Source organism: Euleptes europaea, chromosome 6, assembly GCF_029931775.1.
Source record: "Euleptes europaea isolate rEulEur1 chromosome 6, rEulEur1.hap1, whole genome shotgun sequence".
NCBI lineage: Eukaryota > Metazoa > Chordata > Lepidosauria > Squamata > Sphaerodactylidae > Euleptes > Euleptes europaea.
This window is the reverse complement of record NC_079317.1, coordinates 39,023,867-39,041,063: the sequence shown is the minus strand read 5'-3', so window position 1 is coordinate 39,041,063 and position 17,197 is coordinate 39,023,867. Positions and strand designations below refer to the sequence as shown.

General features: G+C 43.9%; 1 protein-coding gene across 4 annotated transcripts in view; it reads right to left on the bottom strand.

Annotated features, from left to right (window-relative positions):
* RALGAPA1 (Ral GTPase activating protein catalytic subunit alpha 1) overlaps positions 1-13,878 on the bottom strand; it is a 150,016-nt gene extending 136,138 nt beyond the window's left edge. For all 4 annotated transcript variants that reach the window (XM_056851781.1, XM_056851782.1, XM_056851783.1 and 1 more), the window contains exons 1-4: positions 13,758-13,878; positions 3,278-3,388; positions 2,309-2,358; positions 497-554 (exon numbers count right to left, since the gene is read on the bottom strand). In XM_056851781.1, coding sequence (XP_056707759.1) covers positions 497-554; positions 2,309-2,358; positions 3,278-3,388; positions 13,758-13,863 — 325 coding nt within the window. In that variant the 5' untranslated portion in view covers positions 13,864-13,878. The remainder of the gene's footprint in view (positions 1-496; positions 555-2,308; positions 2,359-3,277; positions 3,389-13,757) is intronic.
* Positions 13,879-17,197: the final 3,319 nt, after the last annotated feature.

Here is a 17,197-nt window from a genome sequence, read left to right as displayed (position 1 = left end):
GAGGCAGCAAGGATCATACTCAGACTCCTGACAGTGGGCATAGGTATTAATTGCACACTGTCAAGAGTCGGGAGCCAGCACCCCACCCAAAGCCACCCGCTTAACAGGCACGTATCCTTCCATACAGTTCTGAAGACTTAATGGTATCTGCGTCTTCAGAAGACATAAATTGTCTGTGGCAACCACAGATCCCCACTTTGCTCCAATGCCATTTCTGAGGTTCCTTTATAACTGAAACTTTGGTCAACTGTTTTAACACAATCTGATTAAAATTTTGTAGGTAAAATACAATTACTCTGGAACCAGGACCCACCAATGTGCCACCAACTAACCATCTGCACTTTAATACACAACATCTGGAGCTTCCCATCCAGAATATTTGATATGAGAATTGCTAATACTTTATAAAGAATCTTCCCAGTTTACAATTTGGCTGCTGATTAAAACTATTAATTACTTCAAACTACATTAGAAAAAATACTATTCCAACACCTACCAATACTGTGAAATTGCCATCTTTGATGAATTCTTTCTGGAAGAAGTTGTAAAATTTTCTACAAAAATCAAAAGCCAACAAAGATACAATGCAGTTACAGTCAGAAATCTCCATTATTGAACCCCTGCTTATCTTTAAAATAACTCAAGGTAGCCTTACTTTGATTGCAAGACCCTGCTCTCAGACTCTCACAAGTCTTCCAACCACTTTTGGTCATTTAGATAAAATTTTCCAGGGCAGCCTTCTAGACCAGGTGAATTGCTTGAAAATTTAAGTACCGTATATACCCGTGTATAAGCCGACCCGCGTATAAGCCGACGTGCCTAATTTCTCCCCAAAAATGGGGAAAAATTAGGCACCCGCGTATAAGCCGAGGGTCGGCTTATAACCCCTCTCCCCCCCCGCAGGCTTACCTGGGCTCCCGGCAGCAAGCGGTGCAGGCCTGGCGGCGGCGGCGGCACAACCAGGCAAGGGCCGGGGCAGCCTCCCTGCAGCTGCAGAAGGCCGCCCCAGGCCGCCCTCGGCCGCGAGAAGCGGCAGTGCGGCCAGGTGAGGGCCGGGGCAGGCGACCCAGGCCGCCCTCGGCCACGAGCAGCGGCGCCGCCGCCGGGCGAGGGCCGGGGCAGCCGCCCCAGGCCGCAAGAAGCGGCGGCGCCGCCGGGCGAGGGCCGGGGCAGCCGCCCCAGGCCGCCCTCGGCCACAAGCCGCGGCGGCGCGGCCGGGCGAGGGCCGGGGCAGCCGCCCCAGGCCGCGAGAAGCTGCGGCGCGGCCGGGCGAGGGCCGGGGCAGCCCCCCCAGGCTGCCCCAGGCCGCTCTCGGCCGCGAAAAGCGGCGGCGCGGCGCGGCCGGGCGAGGGCCGGGGCAGCCTCCCTGCAGCTGCAGGAGGCCGCCCCAGGCCGCTCTTGGCAGCAGGAAGCGGCGTGGGCCCGGCGGCGGCGGCAGTAAGTTCCCTCCTCCCTCCTCCCCCCTCCCCTACCCTACCGTATTGACCCGCGTATAAGCCGAGTTTGGCTTTTTCAGCCCTTTTTTGGGGCTGAAAAACCCGGCTTATACGCGAGTATATACGGTAAATGCAATGAAATAAAAGAAACATGCAAGAAAGAAAGAAACAGCAAGAAATCCACCCTTACAAACAGCTGTGACTGCAATTCCCTACCATGCTTATGAGAATTTATAACAGGACATTAGAGTTTGCCTCACAACTGTATGTGAATTTGCATTTCAGATCATTACCCATTCAAATTTTCTTCAGTTGTTGAACTTAAGGATGCCCATTAAATTATTTGGCTGATGTTTGTAGTAGATGGAACATTATTTGAAAATTCTAACTACACAGATCAAGATGCAAGTGATAGAGATAATTCTAAGTCTAACTTTTTTCAAAACTCTTCATGTCAAAAATTTGGGATCAAACACTTCAAACTCAGACCATGAAAAAAATTCAGAAAAATACATGACCACCTCTGTGTGCCCAATAGTGTGCAACTCCCCTTATGCCCTAACATCCATCCTCTCATAACTCACTTCTCAAATGTGGGAACAAAATCTAGCACATCTAAAATAGCTCGCTGTTCTGTGAACCATGAAAAAAATTCTACAATCCTCTATTTTATCTCATATAGTTTGATTCCTCGCACTTAAAAAAAATCCCAACAGTATGACTTCAACTGAAAAACAGAACAAAATTATTGAATCGCTGGAATTTAACCTTTGACTTTTCAAAACTATTACTTGACCTGCAAGAATATACACGAGGTCATCAGAATACACACTAAATTTGAATATAAAGTTCAACATTTAGAAAAATCTTACCTCAAAAATAAAAAGTATAGCATCTAGTTCTTCTCTCTGTGACTTGTGTCCTACAATTAAAAAAAGAGGACACTTTTCAACAATAACACGATTAGAGACCAAGTTTACATTCAAAATAACCATGCATAAAAAGTCATCCTACTGTCATGAACAAAGCAAGTTAGCAGAAGTGATGTTTGCTTCCCTCCTCGCCACCCAGCAGCCCCCTCTGCTTCTGAAAAGACACTCCTGAGGCTTATGGGATACAGCAGATTGTAAAAATTGGCATGTGCCCTTCCCTTTTCTTGGACCAACATATCAAGAGCTCATGCAAGAGAAGGGAGTATATCTGTCATTTCCTCCTTCCCAATGCAGCTCTCACATAACATCTCATGCTGCTCCTCCACCCTCAGGACTCAAGGAGTAGCTTCTTGGCACAGACAGTGCAGTAGAAAGGGGTAAAGATGCCTATCATAAATTCCTACCATTAGGAACTGGTGATCTCTCACCATTTAATCCACTCCCCCAAATTACTAGCTCTCTGGAAGACATTAACTTTATACTTTGAAAGATTAAGCTGTAAATCCAGAGTGCCAAAAAAGGACAAGTCAGCCCAAACAACTACTGAAAACTGAGCCTCACATGAAATTACAGAGCACCACTTTACACTGCATTTTCTTAAAAGCTGAAGGAATGTTTACAAAGACATTGTGCCACCTATTGGAGACAGCTTCTGAAAAGTACTCAGAAAATCCATCTCTAGTGGGCAAATCCCTTGTACTGCAGCAAGAGGGTTACATCTTACTACAGTAAAGAGCAATACCAGAACTAATGGGACCAATCAGGTCAGTACCCATAGGTTAAAAAATTATATAAGTTTTCAAAATCAGGACAATGCAAAAGGAATCAAAGTATTAGGTAATAATTTTAATAAACATTATGCTCAAGAACTGAAACTGCAAACCATGCATTTTGTTTTTCCCCCCTTACCTTTCTGCTTTAGACTTATTTCAATAGTCACAAAATTTTCAAAGAACACATAATATATGTGTGAAAAGTGCAGATCAAAAAACTGCTTAAGATCTATAGACTCTGCATTTTCTGAAAAACAAACAGAAGATCATTTCATTATTATAAAGCACTGCAAAATATTAAACACTACTGAATGGCAAAACATAAGCAAATGTCAGTGTAGTAACGCAAACAAACAATTCTAAAATTTCAGGCAACCTATTCTGCTTGTACAAGAGAAGCATTTCTATTTGAAATGATATGATTTCATTTTTAGAAGTGAAATATTGTTTATACTTATAATTTTATAGAGATAGATTGGGGAATTTATGGCTCAGCATAGGGTTGCCAGGTCCCCCCTTGTCACTGGCGTGAGGAATGTTCTACAGTGTCCCCATCGCTTCCTGGTTTACCCTGGAAGTGACGGAAACGCTCTAGCACATTCCTCCAAAAAACATTATGGTTTCCATAGTTTTTTGGGGACATGCTGGATCATCCCCATCACTTCCGGGGTAAACCAGGAAGGGACGTTATTTCGCCTCACACCACTGTGCAGGCAGATCACACACACACCTTCAGCTGGCCTGCTTTCCTCCGCCAGCCAGCTGAAGTGCAGCAGGCAGATCTGCTAATTGGACAATTGCCCACCATTAACAATCACCTGGCAAGCCTAGCTCAGCAGTAGCAATGCCAACTTTATAGAGAGAAAAATAGGGAATACATTCTATTTGTGCATCTGTTTGTGTTTGATGAACACCACTTTATAGGTTAATATGCATCTTATATTTTAAATCTTTTAATGAAGTCCCCATGAATTATCAACCTATATTGTTGTCTAACCATAATCTCTTCAATTATGTTCTATTCCACATACCATCACAACTTTTGTGTTCCAAACAAGTCAAACTACTCTTTGTTAGCATGAACAAGACACTGAAGCAGTATCAGTTTTTAAAAGGGCAGTAAATATGTAAGTAACTTCAATATACAGGTATTTCATGCATGCCTATATAAAAGAGCATGTAAGTCCTAAAGAAATCACTTAAATTTGGTGTCTGTTTTTACCCTTGCAATGCAATGGATTTGTCTAGTAAACTGTGATTTATGTTACAACAGAAGTCAACCAAAATGTATTACCCTCGAAGAAGACAGTTTTTGAAGCACAAGGGTAGATGCTACCCAAGATATTTTTGCAGCAGTGAAGACAAATAGAGAACGACAGGAAATTAAATCAAAGGGGAAGACAGGTTAAAAAAAAAATACTCCAAGACAAAAATGGTTTCTAGGAAAGTCAACTTGGACTGAAACCATTACCATAGAACCTTTCCTTCAACTTGCACACAGGAATGTAAAGATATAGACAACATGCAGACACCACGGTCCAAAACTGAAGCCCACTACTCCCCCTCCCCATACCAACAAACTGGGTAACACAGAGCTTAATTAATAAGAAAGCATATATGATTTGTGCCAGTCACAGTGAGAGATATGATGAACAACGGGACAGCAATTTCCACATGCAAGCAGACACTGTGGTTTAATCCAGATTTTAAGACAGGAGGTATATCTTTTATACGGAAAAATGGGCAGAAAAAATTATATTGGATAAGTTAATTGGACCAGATGACAATTTCCTGCAGATTAAAAATACACTTCTAAGTAGACAGGATGGCAGCACATGGTATCATAGGTTGCTCAGTTAACTGTTGCATATGATATGGAATAGTCCAGTCAACAATAAACTTAGTAGCTGAAATGGATATAAGAATTTCAGATGTAACATTCCAAACTGCTGGGATATTTACAACTGAGTACAGACGTTGGATCTTGTGAACTCTAATTGTGGCCAAATGTCTGACACTGTATTCTTGGAAAAGCAAGTATTCTCCATCCTACACTGAGGAACAGAAGATTCATAGCTACCTATGAATAAGGATATTACCACAAACTACCATGAGATTTGGAGTGCTTATACAGACATGTTTGCAGTCAGTTGATATCAAAAACACAAACCCAATTATATATTACCATCTCTGTGTTACTTTTATTCCTTTTTTGGGGGGGGGGTTCTAGGTAAAGCGAGATTTCACTATAATGGCCTTGCAGCTGTGAAAGATACAACAGCTTCTCCCAAGTTCCTGTCCTAGCTGCAGTGTTTGCCTGCCACAAACAGCACACATACACGCAACCTCTTGGGGGAACTAGGAAAGAAATAAGGTGGGAAGAGCCACAGCTCCTGAAGGCAAGAGATTCTCTAGTCTATGATTCAGCATCTTTATGTAGGATATTTATAACTTTATTTATTTGGTCTTGACGCAAGTTCTTGGATGCTACTGGGGTTTTTTTGGGGTTTTTTTTTAGGCCAATGCTTGGTTTATTCCTACATTTCAGAGCAGTAATTACTCTAGTCCAAAGAGGCCCTACTTCTTGAGCAAATCCCACCTAACACTGAGGGGATCAAAAAAGAAAACAAAATCCAGCCTCCCGACAGTCTCTGATAGGGGTTACTACTCTGTTGCACATAAATTACCTATTGCTAAAGTAAATGTTTGGAAACCAAACTGCACCACAGTCACTAATGAACACCATCCTGCCACATTCTTTAGAAAGCAGTGAGTCAACTTTTTTGGGATGATTCCTATTGTTAGCTAATGAGGATACACTTCTACTACTGGAAATCAATTAGGGATGGTGAATACAGAATCAGCAGGTGATCTTTTGAACAGACAAATATGATTTTATTACTATTACACAATCAATCTATCTTTTCACAAAACTTTCAAACAGTCCTACTTGGACAGATTAAAAAAACTTTGAAAATACGAGTCCAGCATTAGTTCAAAGGATACAGAAAATGTAAGACAAATCACCAAAATTAAGGTCCAGCCTTCAGCATTAGGGAACTTTAACAATATCACACACAATGCACTTGGCAAGAGCTTTTGTTTATACTAACATTCAGAGACACTCATGGATATTTATAACTGCTTCGGAAACTCAGAAGCATTTCCATGCAGCCAATGGATGAAAAGGCAGAGTTACTAAAGCCCAATACAGATTCTAAGTTTGTGTCCATTTTTAAAAATAAACACCAATGGCCACCAAAACAAACAGGGACCTCAAATAAACTAAAACTTTGGTATCTGAGTACAGCAATCTTTTATGTGTGGCAACACTAGATAAGTATGAGTCTTCTAAACTGTCTTCTCTGTACACATTTTTCACTTTTTTGCAATTTTGTGAAGAACATAACAGATTCTTTAAGACACTTGTTTCGCTAAAATGGTATAGTAGCTGAAGGCTGATTTCATACCATTTTGTATTGTGAGTTGGCTTTATTTTGAATATAGTTTCAAGTCACTCCTCCCCTTGATTCTTTTCTCTATTCTAGTTCTGTAAGAATACTCACACCAATGCTATTTTTATACAATGGAATCTGTATACATGGCAATCCACATTATAAAAACAAAACTACAGTTCCTTGTTGCACATCACTTTGAGGCCTGCTTGCCACAGCAGTGCAGCCTTAACTAGTGCAGCCTTAACCAGTGTGGGTTGGGGGGAGGGTGTCACAGCAAAATGTCAAACATCTATACAGCAAAAACACTCCTACTCAGTGCTGCAGAAAAAAGTGTATGAAATCAGAAATTTTTATCCCTCCCTCCAACTCAGTGTATACATTGTTCTCCCTTCTTCCAGTTGAACCTGCGAAGTAGAAGAGTTGGTTTTTACCATCTTTCACCGCATAACTGTCGCAGATTTTATGCCAATTTATTTTGCAAAAGAGTGGGTTGCAACCATTATGTGGGGGCTGCCTCTCCCACCCTCCTTTTATGGGGGAAGTTTCTCCCAAATCCCTCCCGGCTTCGCCCCCCCCCCATACAGTTGAACAGAGCCCCCTGAGCATGGCTCCCGTTTGCTGCCTCTCCCTCCTTCCGGCATCCGGCCTGCCGCATGGGAAACATGGCTGCAATGCCCAGGTGCCGGGCTGCAGTAGCTGGCTTCCCCCCCCCCCCGCGCCTCCCAGCTTGTGTTGCTCCCCTCCTGCCCGCCCAGGGCGTGCCTCTCACGTGCCCCAACGAGCCGCTTCCTCCTCCAGCATTCTGCTGCCCAGCTGCCCTGTGCCGGGCGACGAAGATAAGTCCTTGGCATTTGCAGTGTGGGAGGGGCTAGAGCGGCCATGGACAATGGAGGCTCCAGGGAGAGTCCCAGATCGCTGCGGAGCTCTCGAGACCTGGGACAACGTGACTTACTCATGGCAGCTTCACCTGCCCGTCCGTTCCCCTTGCGCCTACAGCTCCTCATTGGGTTGAGAATTATACCGTGCGACGATTATGCAATGAAAGGTTATAAACCAATTTTTGGACTGAAAAAACAGGGTGCGACATTCCTCAATTCATTGCGTTTGTTAAGAGAATATTAAACAACTTAGGGCAAGAAAGGAACATACTAGCTGTTCTTTTTGAAAGTATATGTAAATGTCAAAACGTGTATGTAAATGTCAAAGCTTGTTGATGCACAGAGGCCACTACTACCAATAGCCTTCAATTTTCCATTCAAGTGCCCTTCTGAAATAGTTTGGTACACACTGGTATGAAAGCAATGCCACTCCTTTGGCACAACAGTCTAGCCTAATGCAGCATGACATTTGGGAACTTCAAACCTGTGCACAAATCACTTCCATATCTCCTACCTGAAAACCAAATCCCACTGGCACTTACTAATCAACCAAACTACAAAGTCACCTTAGTGTTCACAAACCTGTCTCGTTATCAACAACAATGACATTGTTAAGGGCACATGGCTGCGCCCATAGTTATCCAACAGCAAGTGAGATAGCAGATATGCCTTTCTAGAAGTATATCTACACTTCTCTTGAAAGGATTTAAAATGCATGAAACAGGACTAGACTCCTGTTTTCACTCCTGTATGCGGATCATACAGCTGATTGCCCCCATTTGCTGTAATTTCTGGTCTGCTGGATCTCCCGGGGAGGAAATGACATGATAGCTACAAAAGGTCTCGCTGTATAATGAGGTGAAGCAAACATGAAATGAGTTTAGGAAAATGCTTTTTCCAGAGTCTGTTGCTAGTGTGGTTGGCTTCTCTTCCCTGGAGTATATGGCAATGTGCCCGTGATTATACTCTAATGAAGTAGGTTCAGAATTTGATAAACAGGAAGATGTGACAATTAATTCAGGCTGAGGGGCAGTTCTAGGCATATATGTAACTTGCTAGCTGCCCTCAGAGATTTCATATTATGGAACATTATGAATACCTCCATAGAACATATTTTATAAATGTACCATTCTGAAGAATGGGAAACACTCTACCAGGTTAAATACATTTTCTAAAATGTGCATTTGTGCACACATGTGTATGTGTACAACAATACCTTCTAATTGTGCAAACAATGTGTTAGAGATCATTGGAAGAGCATTCAAACTGGTCCTTTGTTTCTCGAACACATGGGTAGGTAGAAGAGAACATCTGCATGGCTTCACAGTTTGCATCAAAATCAAGGCCAAAAAAAATTCAACCATGTAACTGTGCCCTAATAATCCAGGACTGTAATGTGCCTGCCGGGAATTGCACCTGGGTAGCAAACTGCTTCTGCTATAGCAAGAGCCAACAGTGAAGATGCTGCAGCATGGTGTCTTGTTTAGTATGGAAATTAAAGGACTCTCCCCCCACCCAATCTTGTATTTACACTAAGGCTAGTGAGAACATGAATATCTGCAGCCACCTTTGCATTTACTAAAACAGAATTTAGCCATGGAGACTACACACAGCTGATTGTGATACCCTCCCTTATTCACCTCCTGATGGAAAAAAAATTAAAAATGCATTCCAAGGAGAAAAAGGGAACAATAATAAGGTTAATAAACATGCTCAGAATTTAGAGCAGGGGTGGGGAACGTCAGGCCCGGGGGGCATTTAAGGCCCTCAAAATCATTTGGTCTGGCCCTTCGTGGGTCCTGGCAGATCTCTAGCTCAGAAGGATCTAAGACTGGCGATCCGCCCCCTCCCACGGACAGGAATAGCCTCTATTCAAGGCGGATGTGAGTTTGGGGAATCTGGGGTTGGTCATCTGGGGAAGCTGCCTGCTTGGGACTTGGTTGGCTAATTTTTAAGTTCATAATTTTGTATGGCCCGCAAATGATGTTATAAATATCCAAATGGCCCTTGGCGGGGAAAAAGTTCCCCACCCCTGGTATAGAGCATATGGGGAAAGGGTAGACAACTAGTCCTTTCTTAGTATTTACATGGCAGAAATACCGAGTGCACAGAGTGCAGGAAGGCTGGATTCCATATCAGCCCAAGAATCACTGAATGGCTCTCCAACTCATTTGTTCATCTACCATGCAGAAATAATGTCCACTGACTCATCCAAAGGATTTTTTCATTAATTCATGGTTCTTTCCAACAGATACTCAATTTTTAAAAATTACATATATCATTGAAAATTGCATGAAGGAAACAAAGTACACATTTCTCACTGTAAACTAGTTTATGCACTCAACTTGATTTCCCCCACACGACTGATTTCACTGTAAGGAAGAGCGGAGTATTTGTGATATATTGGATTTTGCCTTTTATCATACACTTGTCATAAAATACTCATCTAATGGAAGCTGACATTCACAGATATAGCACATTAAACTCAGCATGCAAACATGTGGAAGAATGCACTTCAATCAAGAATGAGTGATTACCAAGGCTGCAGAAAAAGGCAGCTAGATGTTATCAGTCCTTTGGCTCTTACAGTCAAAACAGGTATGCTTTTATGATCAAATCTAAGAACTAAACAATTCAGGCCAGACAGTTTTTTCAGCCTTTAATCCAGGTTCACTTGTAAATAATCATAAAATTACCACTGATTTCAATGACACAAGCTCAGACTAACTAGCTGTCAAACAAAACATCTTGGCATATTTTGTTCTCTAACTCAGTACTTCTAATCAAAGCATTTTAGGAAACTCAGAAGCCACTGAAAAAACACAAGTGTGTTCTCAAATAAATGTTTATGTGAGACTTTAGCAATTTTATCACAAAGTACAAGAAATGGGGATCCAGATGTCCATTAAAGCTAGTTTAAGGAACGGGGAAGAATATGCTGAAAGACTTTAAATATTAAGTCCTCAAAATAATGGAAGACCACATTTCACTCTCTTTACCAAGGACAGGGCAAGCAGCGATGTTTTAGGGAAGCGGGTTTAGAAATACCTCATTTTTAACCACATAGTATGAGCAAAGCTGCCAACAGAGCAAAGATGCCTTTTATAAAGATTTTAAAGAAAATATCTATCTACTAATCTCCAAGTCGGCCAAATCTAAGAATACTTAAATGCAGTGAATGGCACTGGGAACAGGCAAGACAGATCTTTCAACATATCTGAAAGGGCCCCAGGTTTGCAGAAAAATCTGAAATCTTAAAAGAATACATTGGGGGGGGGGGGTTAAAAAACCTGGAAATAATAAAAGGAGGGCCTGTAACTTTAAGCAATGGATTCCCTCAGTGGATGTTTTAGGCAACCACAGCATTCCACTGGTTCTGTAAGTAAAAGCAAGGGGGAGGCCTTTCAGGGAGGGCACCTTGGGCAAGGCCTGACCAGGGTTGCTAGCTCCTGGTTGGGAAATTCATGGAGATTTTATGGTGGAGCCTGAGAAGGGCAGAGTTTGGGGAGGGGAGAGGAGAGGCCTCAGCCAGATATAATGCTATAGAGTCCAAACTACAAAGCAATTATTTTCTCCAGGGGACAGATCTCTGTCATCTGGAATTCAGTTGTAATTCTGGGGGATCTGCAGGTCCCACCTGGAGTTTGGCAACCTTAGGTCTGGAAGCAACGTCTGGGTGACTTGATACCATTCGACTTGCATGACTCAATTAGGCCTGGCTGCTTGCTACTGTTCAGTTCCCAAAAGGTTGGGTGAAATGAAATTCAATTAAACAATGAAATATAGTTATTACAAAGAGCTCATGCATATATTAAAAACCCCTTATGGTAGCAAATACAGGGTTGATAATCTAAAGCCACATGCCAAATGCGTTTCGGCCCCTAGGCCTTCTTCAGTGGTCTAGTAAAACATATCATGTACACATAAATGTAAACAAACAGAACAATTTTGTATGTATTTTAAGATGTATTCCAAATGGACTTCATGCCTATATCAAATTGTTACTAAAATATGTTTTGAATTATAAAAGCACACATCCGAGGAATGCAGTCTAAATATTTCTTTCTGGAATCGGCTGACATTACATTCAAAGTGCGTGTACCAGTAACAACCAAGCAGAAACTTGTTTTAATATATGCACAAGGGCTTTGTAATAAACATATTTCATTGTTTAATTGAATTTTATTTCACCCAACCTTTTGGGTACCCAACTTTGCTTTTAGGTTGGGTCATTTTCCCCCTCTGTTTTGTCCGCCTGCTTGCTACTGTTCAACAGCAGCTACCCTATGAAAATCAGTGTGGTGTAGCAGTTAGAGCTTCAGAGGGTTCAAATCCCCAGGTTTCAAATCCCCATTTTACTTTGGAAAATCACTGGGTATTTTGAGATAGTCACATACTTTCAGTCTAACCTATCTCACAGAGTTCTTGTGCGGATAAAAAGGAGGAGAGGGAAATATTGTAAGCTGATTTAGTCCCAACTGTGAAGAAAGGTGGGGTATAGATGAAGTAAATCATAAATATAGCTGAAGATAGGAGGCAGATTAAAGGTAGGTTGGTGAATGGCTGAGGAGAGAATGAGGCAGGGAAAGGGGAGCAGATATGGGGTGGCGTTGCTAAGAGGACAGAAAGAGGAAATAGTGTGGGGAAAGGAATACATGGGAAAGTGAGGTGCCACCCCACAAGTCCTTGAGGGGTCTCTACTATGCAGGTGGGCCTGGCCCATTAGCTGGCACTACACAACTGGGATAGTTTTCCTAGGTAGAGGCTGCCGGGGGAGGGGGGAAGAGGGAAAGCTGAAGACAGAAGGGCAGATAAAGGTAGGCTGGCTGTTGGATGGGAAGGAGATAGTGTTGCCAGCTCCAGGTTAGGAAATACCTGGAGATTGGGGGGGTGGGGTAGAGCCTGGGCAGGGTGAGGTTTGAGGAGGGGATATAATGCCATAGACCCCCACCCTCCAAAGTAGTCATTTCCTCAAGGGAAATTAGGGTTGCCAACCTCAACCTCCAGGTCTGGTCTGGAGATCATCCAGAATTTCAACTGCTGTTCAGGTGACATAGATCAGTTCCTCTAGAGAAAATGGCTGCTTTGCAGGGTGGACTCTGTGGCATTATATCCTGCTGAGGTTGCTTCCCTCGCCAAACCTCACCCTCCCAAGGCTCCACCCCCAAATTTCCAGGTATTTCCCAACCCGGAGATGGCAACCCTAAGGGCATTGGGAAATCTGTTGTGATTCCAGGAGATCTCCAGGCTCCACCTGGAAATCGTCAATGCTAAAAGGAGAGAAGGAAGCAAGGAAAGGAGAGAAGCTATGGGGGCTTTCCAGAAAGGGAAAGAGTGATGGAGAGGGAAATGAGATGACTCCCACAAGTTCTTGCGGGTTCCTGCTTGTAATATCTACTGGGGATGCCTTAGGCACAAAATCTAAATAGAACTGGATGGCACATGAACAAACTCTGTAACTTCACTCCATGCAGTGCTTATTCAAACAAGTGTCACAAGTGAGAAATATGAATCCTGGCACATGCTTGCATCATCAAACTGGACCACAAAGGGGAAGAAGGCACAAAACTCAATATAATGACAATGGGGGAGCAAATTGCTACACTCTTGGGTGGGTATTGGAATATGCAAGAAGTTTTCCAGGGAAAGATTTTCTCCTGAAACGCCCTATGGGCTTTCCACAGGAAGCCAGACAGTGCAGTCCTACAGCCTGCTGGAGAACAGCACTGGAACAAATACCCCCTGGCTAATGGCTACTAGAGTGGTCCTCAAAATTAGGATCTTCTGGTCACCCACAAACCCAAGGAGGGCCACCTGACCGATCATGCCTATAAAACCGTAGGTCAATTTCATCCAAGAGTCAACAACTCCTAAAAACTTTACAACAACGTGGTGCTATGCAAACAGGCCTCGAGATACCAGCTCGAAGTGGAGAGGATGCGCATTTTAAAAGGGGAGATATTTTGACGCTCCCCCAGAGACCCCTTGCCGCTCATCCCCACACGGCCTTCAGTGTCCTGGTTGTCATGCCAACGGAGAGTTGGGATGCAGCTTCTTCCATTCTCTCTAGAAACGCAGCTCCTCTCACCACACACCGATCGACCGACACCTCCCTCCTCCCCTCCCCCCCCCCGTGAGGTGGGCAGCTGGGAGGAAAGGGACATGTTTACAGAAGACTCCCTGCAGACGGAAGCTACCCCTTCGGCCGCCGCGGAAGCCGAGCCTTCCTTTCCCCCTCCGCCCCAGGTGGGCCTCGGGCCACTTCCCCCCCACTCCTCACCGATAACGACGCGCAGGTGCTTGAGGCGGGTGAGCGGGTCCTTGCGGGTGTCCAGCACCTTCTGCGTAGATTTCCGCACATCGCCGTGCGGCTTCTTGGAGAACATCCCGCCCGCGAGGGGGCCCCCCGTCGGTGGCTCGGGCTAGGTCCTCCCTCCGCAGCTACAGCCTCCGGGACCACCACTACCACCACCACCCCCCCCGAACTCGGGAGGAGGCGCGCAGCGGCCTCTGGATCCGCGCCCCCCACCTAAAGCCTCCTACATAGCAAACGGTGCCGCTCCGAAACCACGGGTGCGGCCAGCGCGCTCTCAGGCTGGGGGAGAGAGGGTGGGGAGGCAGGGCTGGCTTTGGGCTTTCCCCCCCCGTCCTCCTCCCGCGCGACACCGTCTCACTCCTCCTCTTCCCTACTCGCTTCCCACTGCTTCACGACAGCCGTCAGGTGCGAACTCCATCGTCGCCGGGGCAACCGCCTGCGCTCTGACGTCATAGCCCGGGGACGCAAAAGGGAGACGGAGGGAGGGCCTTTTGGGCGCAAAACTTTACGGCTTGAGAAGGAAAGAGGGGCTCTGGCGCCGGTTGTGTTATGCTCGCTCTGCGTGGCCTCTTTGAAGGAGGAGGGACGTCGCAAGGAATGATTTTTTGTTTTTGTTTCCCTTTCCTGGTTTTATTTAATCTGTGATATTCATTGAGTAGCGAGCGTGACGAAAGAGTCTGTTTTACTACTCGGATTTAGAAGTGTGCAAGCTGTCTTAAAAACGCAGCCTCTGGCAGCCGTGCAAATAAGATAATTGTGAATAATGATAGAATCCTACAACAATTAGAGCTATAAAGATTTTGGGAAGAAATTTCAGACCTGAGTGCACAAAGGATGTCAGAGTGTCTCTCACATGCCTCCCAGTCTCATCTTGCTTGTAGCAGGCACACAAAGTAGGACAACCCCAGATGATCTAAAACTGCAGGCAGGTTTACAATAAAATATGTCTGTAGGTACATTTCTTTTCTAACCTCTTATGCCTTTTTACAGCTGACCAGCAGTACAATCTTCACTTGTTCTCTTTTTATAGTTTGTTGTCCCCTTTGCTTCTTTCTGTCCCTGAATTCCTTCTTACTACTGCTTTCTACCTGAATACTCTGCAGAGGTCTAAATGTACATAATATAGTTCTTAAGATTATACAGTATAAAGTACAGAGGGTAAAGTAAGGAATACAACCCCAAATGCAGCATAGACGGCTTCTACCACGGCAACTTCATGAATCAGATGAACTCTAACTCTTGAAAGCTAATGTTTCAATAATTGTTGTAAGTCTTTAATGGGCCACTGGATCCTGTTTTATTTTGCTTCAAATTTGAATCTCTACGCTGCCTGTCAAAAATCGTCAAAATGTTAAGTGAGACTTCCTAGGGAGGCAGGGAATCTTTGTCCTCTCCTGCCATGAGCCCTGAATGGAATAATAGATAGCACACTGCCAAATTCCACTTTTTGTTTCCTTTTCACATCACCTACTTGCCTAGACCCTTTAACTGGAGATGCCAAGCATTGAACCTGGGACTTTCTGCATGCCAAGTAGATGCTCTACAAAATGGCAGCCCCTCCCATGCAAATACAATTGGTCTGCACCACACCCAGCATCTCATGCCTTTCCCTTTCTACTGTGTTCCACTGCTTCCGGGGCATAGGACGCCATGCTTCCCAGATCATGACCCCAGCAGGTGTCTTTATGTTACATTGTATTAGGGTAGTCTTCCCTGGACACTTTGAGAACAGTAACTGGAATTCTGTTAGGAGGGTTTTGTCTAGTGAGCCTGGTGATCTGTCAACTGTTCTCTCACCAAAGAAACCACTGGAGGCATGGAATCCCTGATCTGGTGTTGTATGCTTCTTTTTCTTCAGTAATAATCCCACCTGTTTAAAATAACAACCCTGATTGTTAAGCCGTTTTTGATTTATAAAAACAACCATCTGCTTATCCCATATCTGCTAAGTTTATTCAGGAGTCTTTTGTGAGGGATTTTGGAAAGTCCAAAAATATAATATTAGATCACTCCTGTCTACATGTTTGCTGATACTCTCAAAGAATTCTGAAAGACTGGTGAGGCAGGACTTCGCTTTTCAGCAGCATTGCCCATTCTTCCTATGTGTGTCCAGTTGAGTGGATCTCAAGGGGCTCATCCATTCCCAATGACACCTCAGGCTCTGTTGAGATAGCAGCAGTTGACAGCTATGTTAGATTCTGGCAGCACAGTATGTACACAGTTAGTAGCAGTTGAGGTGCCTGTTGTCCACATTACGAGCATTGTATATATCCATCAGTACTTCAACCAATGGGTGGTGGTGAGGGTGAAGGTGTTTTTTGGAGGAGAAGTATTGGAGCAGCTGAAGGGTGAGGAACTCCCACATCCCATATTGCTAGGCTGAGGTGCTCCCAGATTTCATGGCCCAAAACATCATGCTATGGCACCCCAAGTGTAGATGCACAAAGAAGCTACACTCGCCAATGAAGCCCAGGCCCCTGCTGCAAGAGAAACCCATGTGGCAAAATATTAGAATGACTATGGTAATAACTGGCAGTGAGTGGGGTATGGAAACGTAGATGGGTTATTCTGGGCACGGACACAAAATGAAATGTCAAATTTCCCTATCTGTCTTTCTCCTTCCTTTTTTTCTTTCTGTACCCCTTACAAAAACGAATAAAATTATTATTTAAAACAAAGTTTAACAAAGAGCACAACATAGAAATACATTATTATAGATGGTGAATCACTGTAAATGATTTAAGATGGTGAAAACCCAAGTAGAGTGCAAAAGGTTTAAATGTGATATTTTTAAAATTAATTGTCCCAGGGTATGATTGGAAGGCATATGGTTCAGCAGCCTTTTGGAAGAAATGTGGATCTGGTCAGTAGCTTAAAGGGAGATCTCCTGTGAGCAATCTGAACATAGAAAACTGCCCTAGTCAGCTCTAGGCTAGCATGCTCTAACTGGTAGGGATTCTCCAGAGTCTCAGACTGAGTTCTTCCTCACATGAAGATGCCTTAAACTAAATCAGACCAGTGGTCCAACAAAGTCAGTATTGTCTACTCAGACTGGCAGCAGCTCTTCAGGTGGAGGTCTTTCACGTAACCTACTTCCTGACCCTTTTAACTGGACATGCAGGGATTGAGCCTGGGTAACTTCTGCATGAAAAGCAGGTGCTTTACCACTGAGTCATAGCTTAGTCTTACTTCATTCTTTAATGGAGATGCCTGGGACAGAAACTTCTGCATGCAAAGCATGTGCTGTATCACCAAGCTTTGGCCCTTTCTTCTAAACAGCCTTGAGTTCTATGATGGAAATATTGTGGTATATTAAAGTAGCAAATATGCCTGTCTAAACTAGGTGAATGGGCAACATAAAGGCAAATAGTTTTCAGTGTAAAAAATGTAATGCGATTTACATT